Source organism: Leptidea sinapis, chromosome 11, assembly GCF_905404315.1.
Source record: "Leptidea sinapis chromosome 11, ilLepSina1.1, whole genome shotgun sequence".
NCBI lineage: Eukaryota > Metazoa > Arthropoda > Insecta > Lepidoptera > Pieridae > Leptidea > Leptidea sinapis.
Window position 1 is genome coordinate 5,918,516 of NC_066275.1, and position 16,865 is coordinate 5,935,380.

At 38.2% G+C, this 16,865-nt stretch overlaps 1 protein-coding gene across 2 annotated transcripts in view; it reads right to left on the minus strand.

The window, feature by feature from the left end:
- Window positions 1-15,123, minus strand: part of LOC126966699 (tyrosine-protein kinase Fer) — a 90,676-nt gene extending 75,553 nt beyond the window's left edge. For both annotated transcript variants that reach the window (XM_050810901.1, XM_050810899.1), the window contains exons 1-2: window positions 14,657-15,123; window positions 9,942-10,132 (exon numbers count right to left, since the gene is read on the minus strand). In XM_050810901.1, the coding sequence (XP_050666858.1) occupies window positions 9,942-10,132; window positions 14,657-14,849 (384 nt within the window). In that variant the 5' untranslated portion in view covers window positions 14,850-15,123. The remainder of the gene's footprint in view (window positions 1-9,941; window positions 10,133-14,656) is intronic.
- Window positions 15,124-16,865: the final 1,742 nt, after the last annotated feature.

The window sequence follows — 16,865 nt, forward strand, 5'->3', positions numbered from 1 at the left end:
TCCTGGATTTATATAGGTCAGATTATGTTACGACACACGAGCGAGAAGCCAAATAGCATTTGGTATATCTTAATATATATAAATTACGTGACACGTGGTTTGTCCGCGATGGACTTCCTAAACTAATGAACGGATTTTAATGGAGATTACTTCATGGAGTGCAGTTCGGTCCAACTTGAGATATAGGATAGTTTTTATTTCGATTTGGAACCCATAATTATTTTTATTTTCAATATTTGTTTTGCATGGACATATTTTCTATGAGAGAATTTTGTGACACACGGTTTGACAGTTCCGCTGTGAAACAATTTCATTATAACAACAGGGAGCATTTTTTACGAAATCATTCTTGATATTTTGAAATATTATTGGCAAATTCCTATAAAATAGTATTTTTTTTATTATATACAGAACAACGCCTGTCGGGTCAGCTAGTTATTTATAATTTATATCCTTTAAACAATGACAACTTACACGCACAACGTGTTAAGTATTATACACTTCTCTGATCACTGAGCTCAAAAAGCTGATTATTACAATTTATTTTGTTCCATCGACTAAATTAACTCATTGTCCACTATTCTGATAATTCTTTTAAAATCAAAAACCAGATTTTTATTTGCACGAAAATAGCGGACTGTCAGATTCTAATAGAATTGTAACAGTTACAACCTAATTTCGACCTACTTGTTTATTATGGCTGTTGGAAAATGACGTTACTTTCTTGCAAATGCAACTAGTTTGCAATACTCTTTTTAGGCGTTGTTTGCATGAAGTTTCACCACCTGCTTCTCATCGTTTTCCCGAAAAATAAATACTCTCGTATAAGCTCCTATTCTTTATAATCTTGACTTAGTCCTCCTTCTTAGATATAATATCCGATCGTGGCATGTACATTGTCCGCCCGACTTTCTTCACGTTCCCAGAGCACTTGCTTAAAAGATAGTATTGGACTATTCTTACACATTCCACCTTCGCACGACACGCCACAATTTAGAATATCATCCCCACCATCTGGATGTGTGGCAGTCCTCCACAGTGCGGTTTTCTAGGAGCTTTCTTCCACGTACTACAAAGCTGTGGAATGAGCTTCCTTGTGCGGTGTTTCCGGGACGATACGCCATGGGTACCTTCAAAAAAAGCGCGTACACCTTCCTTAAAGGCCGGCAACGCTCTTGTGATTCCTCTGGTGTTGCAAGGGAATGTGGGCGGCGGTGATCACTTAACACCAGGTGACCCGTGCGCTCGTTTGTCCTCCTATTCCATAAAAAAAAAGACAACTATAATCGTGTCTTGCAGTTCGCTAGGAATTTTGTGACAGAAGCGAATTATCCTAACAAGCGAACAAGATGTAAATTAATATCTATTTTGAGATTCGTATTCGGGATCGGTTCTTCGCGGATGAAAATAGTGTACGAGTGGCGCGTCGTCGTAACTCGCGCTGACCGAGTTTCTTTTGTTCCAGTTAACGCTATTTATCAGATTCGTAACGCATGTGACATTCGTGCTACCGGACACTACGATAACTGTATTTTAACATCTTTCTTGGGTGTATCCAACAACAACGAGAATTAAATCGGAACTACGTAACAATGACAGATTTGCGTATCTAGAATGTTGTGTATCAGTTAGTTTGAGAAACATTATATTGAAAAGGCTGTTGTATAATCGACCTTTTATAAATTCAAATTGAAGATGTCGTCACATTACGTAGGTGAACGACTGAAAGGAATGAATTCATGAATATGATATTGTGATATATATTGTAATATATTTTTAGATTCGATAATAACATTGGGTGTGATTTCGCTCCGTCTAGTAACTCAAATACCGTTGATATTTAACAATGAAATCTGATATTTCTCAGTATAGGAAATATGTGGTCTCTATATTTAAAGTCGTTGTTTCGTGGTTTTAAACAAGTTTAGAGCTAATTTAATTTAATTTGTGATGGCTCGTGGTATGTACAATTTACATAGTTTTACTCCACATAATATGTTATAATATTTATCAAGCTTTAAGGAAAGAGAAGAAGACACAACGAGCGTCATCTAATTGTAAGAGGCCGTCGCGATACAAGAGAACTCTGGTTCATTTTAATTAAGCACCCGCTAAGAATTGAGTCTTGGCTTTTTGCTAACGAAAATGCTCTTGTTTTCTTCGTATTAAACGCACAAGTGAAAAGCGTTATATTTAAAAAATATTTTATTAGTCAGCTATCCTAGATTCATATTCCAATTACCTACAAGTTTGCAGATGTTAGCAAACGAGCGCGCTAATAAGCAGCAATCGCTTGGTTTATTTACAAACGCACAGCTGGCATTGATCCAAAATGATTTCATATCACAAGTTATACACGAAAATCACACTTTACGATTTTATCTGATCAACCGACTGCATCAAAGTCGAAATGAAATGAGCCTTGTGATCCGACGCCCTGAACGAGATGCGTCTTAAAAAGCGCATATTGCTACAAACAATCAAATTATTTCGCTATATCCAGAGTTCGGACTAACGAACCGCCAATATAATTAATTATACATAGAAGGGTTATGACAACACTTTTTTTTTTTAATATTACATTCAATGAAAAATATAGCTTAGGAGCCGCACGTGGCTCTTTGGCTCCTCAAGTGCGGCTCTGGCGGAATAGTAGCTTTGAAATAAAATTGCTGGATTCAAAAAACAAGGAGATATGGCGCTTTAAATCCGAACGTCTTTGTATTGGAAATATTGGAGACGAGAAAATGTGATCTTAGTTCACAACACAAGTAGTCTGCTTTGAATAACTTGGAGAAGGAAGACATGATCATTTTCAACGCTTGGAATAGTATTACTGACTCTTACTATCAGCTGAATAAGCTCGCGTTTGCTGTTCTTTCCCTTTTCGGTTCTACATATACGAGGGGCGGTCAAAAAGTTCGCGGAATGGCGGGGTTGGCGGGGGTGAGGTCGCTCCTCCAGGTAGCCGCTACTTGAGTAACTCATAATTACTATATATGCCAATTTCTAGCCTAATTGGGTCATTAGCTTTCGAGTTACAAACGAGTGAACAAGTAAATCGGGAACAAACTAGCCACTATGGAGAAAATTGAACATCGCGCCGTCGTAAAGTTCCTCACCAAACAAGGAAAAACGCCTCAAACTATTTTGCAAGAGATGTTAGCTGTTTACGGAGACTCTGCTCCTGGTAAAACCATGATTTACAAATGGCACGGCCTTTTCAAGCAAGGAAGGGAGTCAATTGAAGATGATCCTCGACCTGGACGGCCCATTGAGGCCACTACGCCGGAAATCATTGAAAAAGTTGAAAAACTTGTATTGGAAGACGGAAGGTTGAAGAAGAAACAACTTGCAGCATCAGTTGGAGTATCAGAAACCACAATTTTAAATATTCTTCATCAACATCTTGGCATGAGTAAAGTGTGTTCAAGGTGGGTCCCGAGAATGCTCACGCCGCTGCAAAAACGTGAGCGCGTCAACTGTTCCCGCGAGTATTTGGACCGCTGTGGAGAAGTTAGGGAAGAAATTATGGCCCGAATTGTAACCGGTGATGAAACTTGGGTTCACCACTATGAGCCTGAGTCAAAGCAGGAGTCGATGCAGTGGCACAAAAAAGGCACACCACCCCCAAAAAAATTTAAAGTGTCGCAATCGGCCGGAAAGATCATGGCGACTATTTTTTGGGATACTGAAGGTATTCTTTTGATCGATTATAAAGAACGTGGTGTTTCTATAACGGGAGAGTACTACGCTTCCCTATTGGACCGATTAAAAGAAGCTATTAAAGAAAAAAGAAGAGGAAAACTGACAAAAGGTGTACTCCTTTTGCACGACAACGCGCCCGTTCACACGAGTCATGTTGCGACGGCTGCCATTCATCGATGCGGTTTTGAACAACTACGCCATCCACCCTACAGTCCAGACCTGGCCCCTAGCGATTTTTATTTATTCCCAAAGATGAAGAAAGAGCTGCGTGGAAAAAAATTTAGAGACGATGATGAAGTCAAGTCGGCGATTTCGGCGTATTTTGACGCCCAAGACAAAACCTATTTTTTCGACGGTATTAATAAGTTATATGCCAGATCCCAAAAATGTATTCGTGTTAAGGGGGAATATATTGAAAAGGAAAAATAACATAATGTATCATTTCATCTTTTTTCCCAGTCATTCCGCGAACTTTTTGACCTCCCCTCGTATATGCGAACATTTTTTTCAAGCATGAACATTATCAAGAGTTAACTGAGAAGTCGTCTTGTTGATGAGAAGGGAATCATGCCATTACCATTATAAACAACAACATACAAACCTGACTTACTCATACTTTCCAAGGAGATGAAAGCACTTTTAGTTTTATTTAGTGTATTACTTATTTAGTGAAATAAAAAATTACTAAATAAGCAGATTTGGGTCCCAATTTTTTTTTAATTGTTGTAATGTTCATAATTAGCTGTTTGGCTAATAAGTTTGCCGACCGACGAAGTTGTTTGAATGTTTTTCACGTTGTACCTAACTGAAGGTATTCGCTGTAGTACCGCTAGTATTTGTAAGCGATAACGTGTGTTAATGTTAAATAACATTCTACAATTGGAATTGCATTTGATCAACCGGGTCAACATAAGTTGTATACTTAGAGTATTTAACAACATGGAAAGAACATTAACGATTGGTTCTTCTATAAAAAGTACAAGAACCCGAGATATATACTTATATCTAGATTACATATAGATATTATATACTTTAGTTTGCTGTTTATTGGTAAATTTTATTATGAACTTCGTATGGTCAAGAAACAACAGTTCGCTAATGAAAGGACTGTGAAGTGCTGATTGTACGCAAGTAAGGTGTTTATTAAATGTTCAAACTGACGCCAAAATATCAATTAGATAAACAATGCTCGATGCTAAAAATAACTCGATCATAGCCGCAGTAAGGAAAATCACATCATCAATAATCCAAATCCTCGCCCGTGGATGACCAACATAAGAATATCATATAAGTACTTCCTAAGCCCGGCCACTCTTCCCTGTGACTAAATCTTATTGTATTGATATGGAAGAAATGATATACACAAATCTTTATCAAATGAATCTTAAATTATGTGACTTGTAACCATCTACTAAATGATAATCCAACCAAGTTTCTTTCAGTAGTTTTAATGTGATTGCACCTGTAATATGATTGATTAAAGAAAAGTAGTTAGTTATAGTAATACTTCTTTAGGCGCGTTATGAAAAAAATATGAGAAATGTCAAATTTTAAAATTCACTGTAACAGAAAAGCAGGGTGAAGTTGATTCCTAAAATTTTCTGACGTTTGCGACATTCGTTATTTTTTTTTGGTTTCTTCGTCCATTATTAGGACAAGCAAAGGGTTCAAGCCCGTACAGCCGTATTCGTTATTTAATAATTAAGTGTCAAAGTCATCGTTGCAAGATTTTAACAATATTGTTCTTTCTACAAACGTAGAATAGCACTAGCACATTAAAGAAAAGTAGTTAGTTATAGTAATACTTCTTTAGGCGCGTTATGAAAAAAATATGAGTCAAATTTTAAAATTCGTTGTTACTCCAAAAAAGACTAACTTCTTGCCTGGATACATAAGTACCTACACACACACTTTTTATTATATATATATATATACTACGCATAATATGATAGCATAGTGAGCGTCGCAGCCTTCTTGTTAGTTGGATAATTAGCCTGTTACTTCAATGACGTGAAAATACGAAAACAAGCCAATTTGTTGATCCAGCGGTTAGCTCGGTGCCTTCACCTTCACCATTTATTTAAAGTGAATTTTGTTGACTTTTTATTGTTTGGTTCGGTTAATGCCACAGATTCATATTCGCAGTTTTTTTTTGCTATAACAAGAAAAAGGGAAAAAAAACAGTTATTTAGCTGTTTCAGCTGCTGACTTTGTGGTAAAGCAAGCTGGTTCCGAACAATGCATAAGATTTGTTAAACCTCAAAGTTTTAGGTTGGGTTAGTGCTTATTAAGTTCATTGTGAATGAGCTACAGGGGACACTACTACTTAATACTTCACTAACTGAGCCATCACTTTAATTCTGTACTTTGCGGTCATGACGTATCCTATTGGTTTAATACTCTATGTTTATTATGCGTCCGTGCTGTTCTCGGGAGCTGCTTATGTTGCTACATGTCTTCGCAATAAAATAGAGGAAACGGATGAACACACATGGAAACTTAATAAGCCGAGAAAGGACTAAGTGGTCTGTACTAGTATTTGAATACTCGTTGTTGATCAGGCCGTTGTAAAAAGTCAAGGATATCTGCCTGAGCACGTTTCATAGATTATATTATATTCTTTAGAGTTAATTACTTGTACAGCGACAATTCTGTTTAGCTCATCATGATCACCCAAGAAAGCCAATACAACTATTTCTTGAGAATGAAGTGTAAGAAAGTAGGTATACCTAGTACTAGTACTATACCTAGTAGTAGAATTTTGTGCCAACAAATTCCGACGGGGCAACGATTTACAAAATGTAGCGCCGTTTGCTGCAGACTGCTCGATCGGCGGTGCATTATTGATGTATAGGGCAGGAGTAATTACCCACTATTACTAAGTAATGATTGACATTTTTTTATTGGAATAAGAGTACAAACGAGCGTATTGTACACCAGATGATAAGTGATCACCTCAGCCCAGACTCATTCATAACACAAGAGGAAGCAACAACAACCAGTGGGAGGCTTCTTTGCATAGGAAGCCGGCTTGATTATGGGTACCACAACGTCGCCTATTTCTGCCATGAAGCAGCTAGTGAAATTACTGAGCAAATGAGACTTAACATCTTGTCTCAAGGTGACGAGCGCAATTGTAGTGCCGCTCAGAATTTTCGGGTTTTTTAAGAATCCTGAGCGGCACTACAGTGTAATGGGTAGGGCGTATCAATTACCATCGTCTGAACGTCCTGCTCGTCTCGTTCCTTATTAACAAGAAAAATGAGGTAATAACAACCTTCGGAAATCTCCCCATAATAAATGCGGACTGCAAGCTATAGAACTGTTCACAGAGTACTGAATCTAGAAATTATATTTCTACGGTTTACCAGTATGAGATCGCAACATTTATTAAGACAATTTTCAAACATATTTTGCACGTCAGCTGACGAAACATATTGGATTAACAATAATATTATGTTAACATCTTAAGTAATGATTCTTGCAAATAAAATTTCATTTCATTAAAAAAAAAACAGTTACGTTATTCTCCTAATGTGTACAACCGCTAAAGTAAAGTTTTTTTTTATTGTCTGTTAGAATAAGTCCTGTTTTTATCAAGCTTGTTTGTTAAGCGTGTTTTGTTGCGCTGTAGTTTTTGTTTCACTTAATCACGCATGCCACGTCCACATCCAGTAGCTCAATTGATAAATAGTGTTTTTGTATATTTTACTACTTTACAATCCATACAATTGTTGTCAGTTTTGTGGACTTAAAAAAAAAAGTAAACTACTCTAGGATCTCCTATCTGAGCACTTCTACTTGAGCGTGTGGTCAACATAATAGCCAACGTAATAGCACATAACAGTAAGGCCGAACTATCGGACGCGGTCTAGAAGTCTACTCGTAAAATCGACAACGATATATTCGGAAGGATACGATAATACTCCGAATATATCGCACCTTCCCTACTCTAACAAATGTTCGTATTCCATATCGTTTATCGTAACAACATCGTAACCATAAAGTAATATTTTGATTTTTTTTTACGATGTTAGAGTGAATGAATTATGTGCAAACCTTGAGAAACTTAATATTATCTGTGCTATGTCGCTGTTAAGTGTCAAAAGTCAAAACATTGTTTAGGGGCTAAGGACCATGCCAGACTCTGGACCACCAATTTGCATCATTTACACAAAATGTAAAATATTCAAAAATTATGTAATGAATATAATATGACCATTTAAAATTGAATAAATAATACAAAACTTGAGGATAATAAAAGGTAAAAAAAAGTAACTCAACCCTTCTTGTCGACTTCCTATTTCTCAGACGGCCTTTTGCATTACTTTCTACGCATAAACGATCAACAAAATAACTTAAATTACTTGGTAGTAAAAATATCCTGTTGAATATGTAATTAAAATAATGCTATTTGTTGAAATTTATTATAATATGTTGTAAATCATAGTAAATCACATATAATTATTCTAATAATTTTTATTAATTATGTATTTGTATGGCAAATATATCATTTCATTTTCATTATTCGATGGTATGTCACATGGCACATTGGCCCCTTAATGTGCGATGGACACACAACAAACGTAATTTTATTGCTCGATATTGTTAGTGGCATCAGGTAGACGCTTCAAATATTCATATAAAATTTCGTTATAATATATTCACATAAAAAAATTTTTGCACGTTCTTTCTAGCGCGAGTCCAACACGCACTTGGTCGGTTTTTCACATATCACACTGATTGGTCACTTTATCACACTTTCTTTATTCAAACCACGGACGAGTAAAAAAGTAAGGACTACGTGTCACCTTACATAAAAGTGAGGCACCAAAACAAGCCGGTAAATGTGTAAATACTTAGCCCCACTCATACACTTACACTAATACAAGCCGATCGGCCGCCATTATGAGATCTGCCATCGTCTGTGACAGATCAGTTTGCGTCGTAATAAAATATTTTAAAAATGCCGTCGTGGGTTGTGAAAAAGTGTATAAACAATAATATAAAAGTATTTGTGGATATATGATTATTTAAGGGAGAAAAATTGTGTAACTGGTATGCCCCGTGACCTCACACACGCTAGAATAAATGTGCTTCACTAGCTAATATCACGGCGCGGAGTCCTTCTTTTTTTACTAGTCCAAACAAATTCTTAATCTCGAAAAGTATATCAATAAACAAAAAAATATAAACAATTTATTTACAAAACAGCTGTATAATATGTCAATATCCTATAAGCCATTAGGTACCTATCTAATTCTTCCTATAAGATTCTGGTTAAGAAACATTTGAGTCCAGCGTCCAAGTAGCGTATCGGAAGCCACAATCTAATAACAGTGAAAATTTAAAGGACAATAATGATAAAAGACGATCATGACTTCGCCTGTAACATTGCACTCTCTAAAGAACTCCTCCTTTCGGGTTAAATGTTTGTCCCCTTGTCTAAATGCGTTTTAAATCTTATTTTTTTAATTGATTCTTTTATGTTTTAAATTCCATCCAATTTAGTTTTCAGCCCGAAGTTGTATAAAATATTGGTAGCTTCTATAAGAGTACTGAGTAAATCGGGAATTATAGAAACACACAGAGAATATTACAAAAAAATAAGAACATAGATCTTAGTCAACTATTTTGTAAAGATTCGCAAAAAGTATGATATATAGGTATATACCATGAAGTACACCCAAATTTATTTAATATAAACTAAATGAAATACTAAAACATACCTACAATCACAAACTGTCATAATATTGTTTTAATAACTAAGTTTTGCATGCATGTATGATATATTATCAAGATAATTGGACTCTACAAGTTTTGATGAAAAAAAAATTATAATAATTTACACTAATTTTTTTTTTTTACTTTGCCTTCTTGAACCCGACCAAAAACAACATATTATAACCCTTAAATAATATTTTATAGATGTCTCGATAGACCGTCTTGCTGTAAGGCAACTAAGTACAACATGCCAGGTTTATTACTTTAGTGTGCATGACAGCTACGTTTTACACTAGGGATTTGCTAGCCACTTTGTTTTTGTATGCGTGGGTTGCCGAAAATAGAGGTTATTTATTTATTATTATTTACCGCTATTTTTTGCGACGTGTTCACAGCTGTCACAATCTATCTAGACATAAATTATCTAAGATATAACCGAAACATTGCTGTACTTGCATTTCGTTACCTATTGAAAATATTAACCTATCAATTTTAATTTTGAAACATACCTGTGTGAACTGGGATGATATTTTAGTATGGTCTTCCTGATACACCTTCCGAGCCTTCCGCCTCTCTGTCATAAGGGTGTTGAGGCGGTCAAGTGCGCGTGAATCCAGTGCTTCGGCATTAGCCTTCATAAGACGGCTTGTGGCCTCCCATTCTTCAGTCATTGTACGCCAAGCAGACGCGATCACCGAACCTGCATGAATTACAACAGAATATACTACTTGTAATGACAAAACTATTGATATATTTAGTAGTTAAGTAAAAGTATACAATCCAAACAACAGGAGTGGTAGTGCCATGTTGGGTCCTCACGACTACGACGACACAACTGTGTTTCGTCCGGTGAGTGGGGTATCCGGAGGCCAACGTGCTTCAAATGAGTTATTGCTGACGCGAAGTCGAAGCAAATTGGCAGAATAGGCGAGAGGCTTGCACGCCTTCCCACGGGCACTCGTGCGTTCTGGTCGCTCGCCACGGCTGTCCAAGGAACTCGACTCTGGATGTGACCATGACCAATGTGCAAGTCATATATGCCGGAGGTAAATTTCCAACATGGCGCCGTTTCACCTTGCACATTCATTAATGGAGCGAGCCCACTGGTATTACCCCATAGTGTTGCAGACAGATGCTCCGGAATTGTCGCCGGTCCTTACCCGTCTTTTCCGGCTCTCCTACTCCATCCCGAGTAGTAGTAGTCCCGAAATTATGGAAGGCGGCTTTAATACACCCATTCCCTAAGAAAGAATCGAATACGTCCAACTACCGACCCATTGCCATTACATCCATTTACTCCAAAGTAATGGAGTCGATTATCGACCGACAGCTCTTGAGATACCTAGAGGAACACAAACTGATCAGCGACTGACAGTACGATTTCCGTCAGGGTCGCTCAGCTGGTGATCTCTAGCATAACTCACCCATGAATGGGCGCAAGCGGTTCAGTCGAAGGGAGAGGCGTTGGCGGTGAGTTTGGACATATTGGGCCTTCGATCGGGTGTGGCATATAGCGCTTATAGCGAAACTGCCATCCTACGGGCTTCCCAAGAGGTGGTGCAAAAGGTTCATTAGCTTTTTGGCCGATCGGAGCATCAAGGTTGTTATCAGCGGTGCATGCTCCGACTTAAAACCCATAAACACTGGTATCCCGCAAGGCTGCGTGCTATCGCCTACACTGTTTCTTCTGCTTATCAATGATATGATGCAAATCAGCAGTATTCATTGCTATGCAGACGACAGCACAGGGTATGCTTCCTAAACTGGCTATGCCAACATATACCGGGACAGCATGGATCGGGAACAAACTTGTATCTGAAATCGAGACCATGCTTTGCAAAGTCTCGGAACGGAGCCGACCACATTTAGTCCAATTCAACCCGAAGAAGACACAAGTTTGTGCGTTTACCGCTAAAAAGTCTCCTTTTGTCATATTCCCTAGATCTGAGATCACTCTTGTAACTGCCACAGCCTGTATCGGCATATTTGATCGAGCATTGAGAACTGAACGTCAGTTCTGTGGTCACTTGGAAAAGAAAGCCAAACTAGCCTTTAAAAAGCTAAATGTCGTCAGTAAGGCGAGACAGTACTTCACTATAAGCCACCGCCTGCAACTATGTAAGGCGCAAATTCAGCCTCACATGGAGTACTGTTCTCACCGTTGGGCGGGAGCTCCCCAGTACCAGCTTCTTCCATTTGCCAACATACAACGAAGAATGTCTCGAATCATCGACGATCAAGTCATCTCCAATCGTCTTAATTCTTTGGCGTTGTGTAGAGATGTGGGTAGTCTCTGCATCTTCTACCGCATTTATCAAGACGAGTTGTCAGAGGAGCTGTTCTTTTTTTTATGGAATAGGAGGACAAACGAGCGTACGGGTCACCTGTTGTTAAGTGATCACCGCCGCCCACAATCTCTTGCAACACCCGAGGAATCACAGGAGCGTTGCCGGCCTTTAAGGAAGGTGTACGTGCTTTTTTTGAAGGTACCCATGTCGTATCGTCCCTGAAACACCGCACAAGGAAGCTCATTCCACAGCTTTGTAGTACGTGGAAGAAAGCTCCTTGAAAACCGCACTGTGGAGGACCGCCACACATCCAGATGGTGAGGATGATATCCTAACTTGTGGCGTGTCGTGCGAAGGTGGAATTCGGTGGCAGGAATCAGGTTAAACAGCTCTTCGGAACACTCCCCGTGATAAATGCGGTAGAAGACACACAATGAAGCGACGTTTTTACGCAACGCCAAGTGATCCAGCCGTTCACAAAGCACTGGGTCCCCGACAATTCGAGCTGCTCTGCGTTGCACGCGGTCAAATGGTTCGAGCTGATACTGGGGTGCGCCAGACCAGAGATGACAGCAATACTCCATGTGTGGCCGGACCTGCGCTTTGTAGAGCGCTAGTATGTGGGCCGGCTTGAAGTATTGCCGTGCTCTATTAATAACGCCCAGTTTCTTTGAAGCCAATTTGGCTTTGCCTTCCAGATGACCACGAAATTGGCAATCGCTCGTGATTTCGAAAACCAGTATTCCGATACTAGGCGAGGCTTTGAGGGAAGTGTTGTCGAAGAGCGGTGATACGACAAATGGGGTTTTTTTAGTGGTAAACGCGCAAACTTCAGTCTTCTGGGGGTTAAATTGGACAAGGTTCAACTTACCCCATTCTGCGACCTTCTCAAGAGAGGACTCGATAGAAGACACAAGTTTCTCCCGGCACTGGTCGACGATTTCCCGAGAGAGACCTGCATGGCCCGTGTATATGGCATCACCAGTGCTGTCGTCTACATAGCAATGAATGTTGGAGGTGTCCAACATATCATTGATTTGCAGAAGAAACAGCGTGGGAGACAGCACACAGCCTTGGGGCACTCCAGAATTCACGGGCTTCGGGTTCGAGCAATATCCGTCGACAACGACCTGTATGCTACGCCCAGTGAGGAAGCTGGAGGTCCACTTGCACAAGCTCTCGGGAAGCCCAAATGATGGAAGTTTGGAGAGGAGCGCCTTGTGCCATACACGATCAAAGGCCTTCGCTATATCCAGGCTAACTGCCAGGCCTTCCCCCTTGCTTTCAATAGCCGCAGCCCATATATGTGTCAGGTATACCAGAAGATCACCTGCCGACCGACCATGGCGAAACCCGTATTGTCGGTCGTTGATCAACTGGTGACCCTCTAGGTATACCAAGAGCTGACGGCTAATTATGCTCTCCATGATTTTGGAGAGCAGGGAGGTAATAGCAATAGGCCTGTAGTTTGCCGGATCCGAACTGTCTCCTTTTTTTTGGATCGGATGGACAAGGGCAGACTTCCATGAGTCAGGGACTACGCCTTTAGAATAAGAGTGCCGGAATAAACGCGTTAGCACCGGCGTCAACTCAGGGGCACACGTTCTAAGCACGATTGGAGAAATGCCATCCGGCCCGCTCGGCTTCACGACGTCCAACGAAAACAGAGCTCGCCTAACGGTTTTCAGTCTGAACTTTACTTCAGGCATAGAGCTCTGCCACCGCGGGATGGTCAAAGTACAGGGCAAAAATGTTCTGGTTCATTCCAGCGGCCGACTTCCACCGCCGCACATTACGGCAAAACGCAAAATACCACCCGCATCATGTTGACGTCTGGCGTTCCACAGCCGCCTGTTTTGCAAGAAAAGTTCTTGCTCGTACAGCCACTTTGCAGAATCAATTATCAACTGCTGTTTTCATTCATTTGTCCTACTTTCCCATAAAAAAATATCCCTTAGTTACTATTAAAGTGACTAGTCATGCTTTAAAAAGACACAACATCATATATATGTTATCACACACAATTCAGCTCTGCTTGTGCTTTCAGTGGTATGTTATGAGTGGCGACCAATAGGCATTAAGACATGGTATGGTACAATCGGGCCAATTTCCGCAACTCGACGACTGTGCGCCTATTAGGTGTGTGTGGGAATATATTTGTAATATATTTGTTGAGTTGAACAAAGCATACAAGATTTTATGATGTTATGTAACTTGAACAGTTAGCTCAGTTGGTTAGAGCACTGGCATGGAACACCAAAGGTCGTGGTCGTTATCACTTTAAAAACATAACAAATTGTTTAGATTTACAAGGGGCAACATCTCAAGTCAATTTCCTAATATGCAAATATTGGGGTTGAGAAGGTTAGCAACTGTAAAGTGGATCCTGTAGATGAAGCCACAACCTGAGAGTTGAACAAAGCATACAATATTTTATGACGATATGTCACTTGAACGGTTAGCTCAGTTGGTTAGAGCACTGGCATGGAATACCAGAGGTCATGGGTTTGAATCCCACATCATTAATAAAATTTTGTTTTTCAGATTTTATTCATGTATTAATTCTAGAAGTGAGGGTTATCACTTTAAAAACATAACAAATTGTCAAGTATGTCTACTATAGCAAGTAGAAGATATTTGTTTTTAAGATTTAAAATAATGCAAGTATATTCTAGCAGTTGGTATCTTTGTTTAATTAAAAAACTGGTTATCACACTGTAGATGTTATTACCTAATATGTAACTAAAATAAACCGACAATCATTTGACTACTCTTTGTTTTATTATGAATAAGGCCATCATAAGTAATTATATAGCAATGGTGATGTGTGTTAACAAAAATCCTAACAGTAACATACTTAATTTTATCATAAAATCAAATACCTAAGTGAGAGAAGTTTTATTGCATTAATTTTGTTAGAGTTGTAAAAAGTTTACCATTCAATTCTTCACATTTATCCATCTTTTGTCCTTGCGCGGCAACTGCAGAGAGGGCGAGTGCATACTCCCGGTCACTTTTCATCTTAGCTAACAAACTACGTTTCATGGTTTCCATAAGACGTAGCTCTGCATCATGACGAGCCAACAACGCTTCATGCGCCGCCCTGCCGGCGGTTGATGTATATCCCATTTTTAAAACACTAATGTGCACTTTACATTGCAACGTTAACACAAAACAAATTCACAAATTATATTTTTGTTACAACTGCACTTCTAAGTTAATTGAATTACTTTCACCAAACATTGCATTAAGTATCAATAATTATAAGTGAAATACAAACGAGTGGACTATTAGTTTCAGTAACTATCACTATAAATTACAAGTAAATAAGACAAACAACCCTTCGTTTCCCCAACAACCGCTACGCAACGAAAAACAACACCGAACTGATTAGTGATTACTGAACAAGATGAAGATTGAGGAACAAATGACACTTGACAGATGTCAAATATCGATGATGACGAGTGTCAGCTTTAAGCAGTCAAATTGAGATTGTGTGATAATTTTCTTCTAATTCTGGCAATGGTAATAGGGTCGATGGGCCTAATTTGCATTTTGCGGAAAATCCCTGAGTACAGGGATGCCAGTCCAGCTTCGCGAATGACCCCAGATTATAATTTTTCCTAATAATTAGATATGTATTATGACGTGCGCTCGTTTGTTCTGTCTTCTATAAAAATAATGTGTATTTTCACCTATAAAACAAAGGAAGTAAAAAAAAAGAAATTGTCCCTTTAAAATAGTTATGCTATTTTTGTCAGAGGAAGATAAGCAATAATACCTTATGAAATTATATTACAAAAGTATATATATGTATAAGTTAGATATTTACTCTGGTACATCGAAATGATCTTAACAACAGTATCCAACAGTTTGAGGCCCTATTGCATTAACTTGCTTCTTATTCCATTTCGAATCAGCACGTTAAAAGCACCTTACTGGTGTTTTTAAATTCGAATAAAAAGCACTGAGGCACAACACAGTATTTCTTATTAATCATTAGATGATTATTAAGTTATAGCGGTTTCGAATGCCAAGTATGTTTTTGATGTAATACCTAATTAAATGCTTCACATTTTTTATTATGGTATTTGTTTTTAGATTTCCTTCGCTTTAAAAAAACGTTTGTTATCTCCAATGGGAAATTTATTTCCTATTACAATACAGTGCCACTCAGGATTATTGATAAAACCCAAACATTCTGAACGCCACTACTCAAGTCTCATTTGCCCAGTAATTTCACAAACTACGGCGCCCTTCAGACCGATACACAATAATAACACGCACCGTTGTGGTACCATAATCTAGCCAGCAAATGCAAAGGCGCCTCCCACATATAAAATATAATTAGTTAAACTATATGTATGTACTATACGCAAAAATATATATTTATTAATATTAAGAATGCAAATAAAAGAAGAAAAATTATACAAATAAATACGCGTAACATTTTATTTTACTTTTAATTATGAGAAAAAGTGACGAACGAGCAATTAATTCATCCGATAATACGGGCAACGCTCTGCTATATATTGTTATGGGTAGTGTTGCAGGATTCTTTAAAATCCCCAAACTCTGGGCGGCGTTGCATTTTTCTTCGTTGAGAAATATGATGCTTAGTATCCCTTCAAAACCAAAAATATAATGCTGGTATATTACTGCTTGACTGTAGAAAAGATGAAGCATATTCATTCACTCCCATGTATATTTGATAGAATTAAATATAGGCATTCGTTGACCAGTCATCACCTTCCTATCCTATCAATTTATACCTTTACACTACATTCACACTGTTGAGAGACCTCCGAATCGTCCGGAATTTACACTCAAGATAACTCAAAAAAAATTGGATGATTATGGATTTCTGCAAAATAACACTTCTTTCAATAAATTTTATTAAAATGGCTCTGGCTTATTATAGTTAGTCATAATTATTATTTTACAATAAACTTTGAAAATGAATAAAGTGACCCTTATTGAATTATTAACACGGCTTAGCATATAATAGATAATTATGTAGCTGGCACTTTTTAATTTTTTTATTATTTTGATTTTAGATGTAATAATAACTGTAACTGTAAATAACAACTCCAATTAATAATTCATCCTATTTTTATGATTCCAAAACTTCAAAATAACAAACAC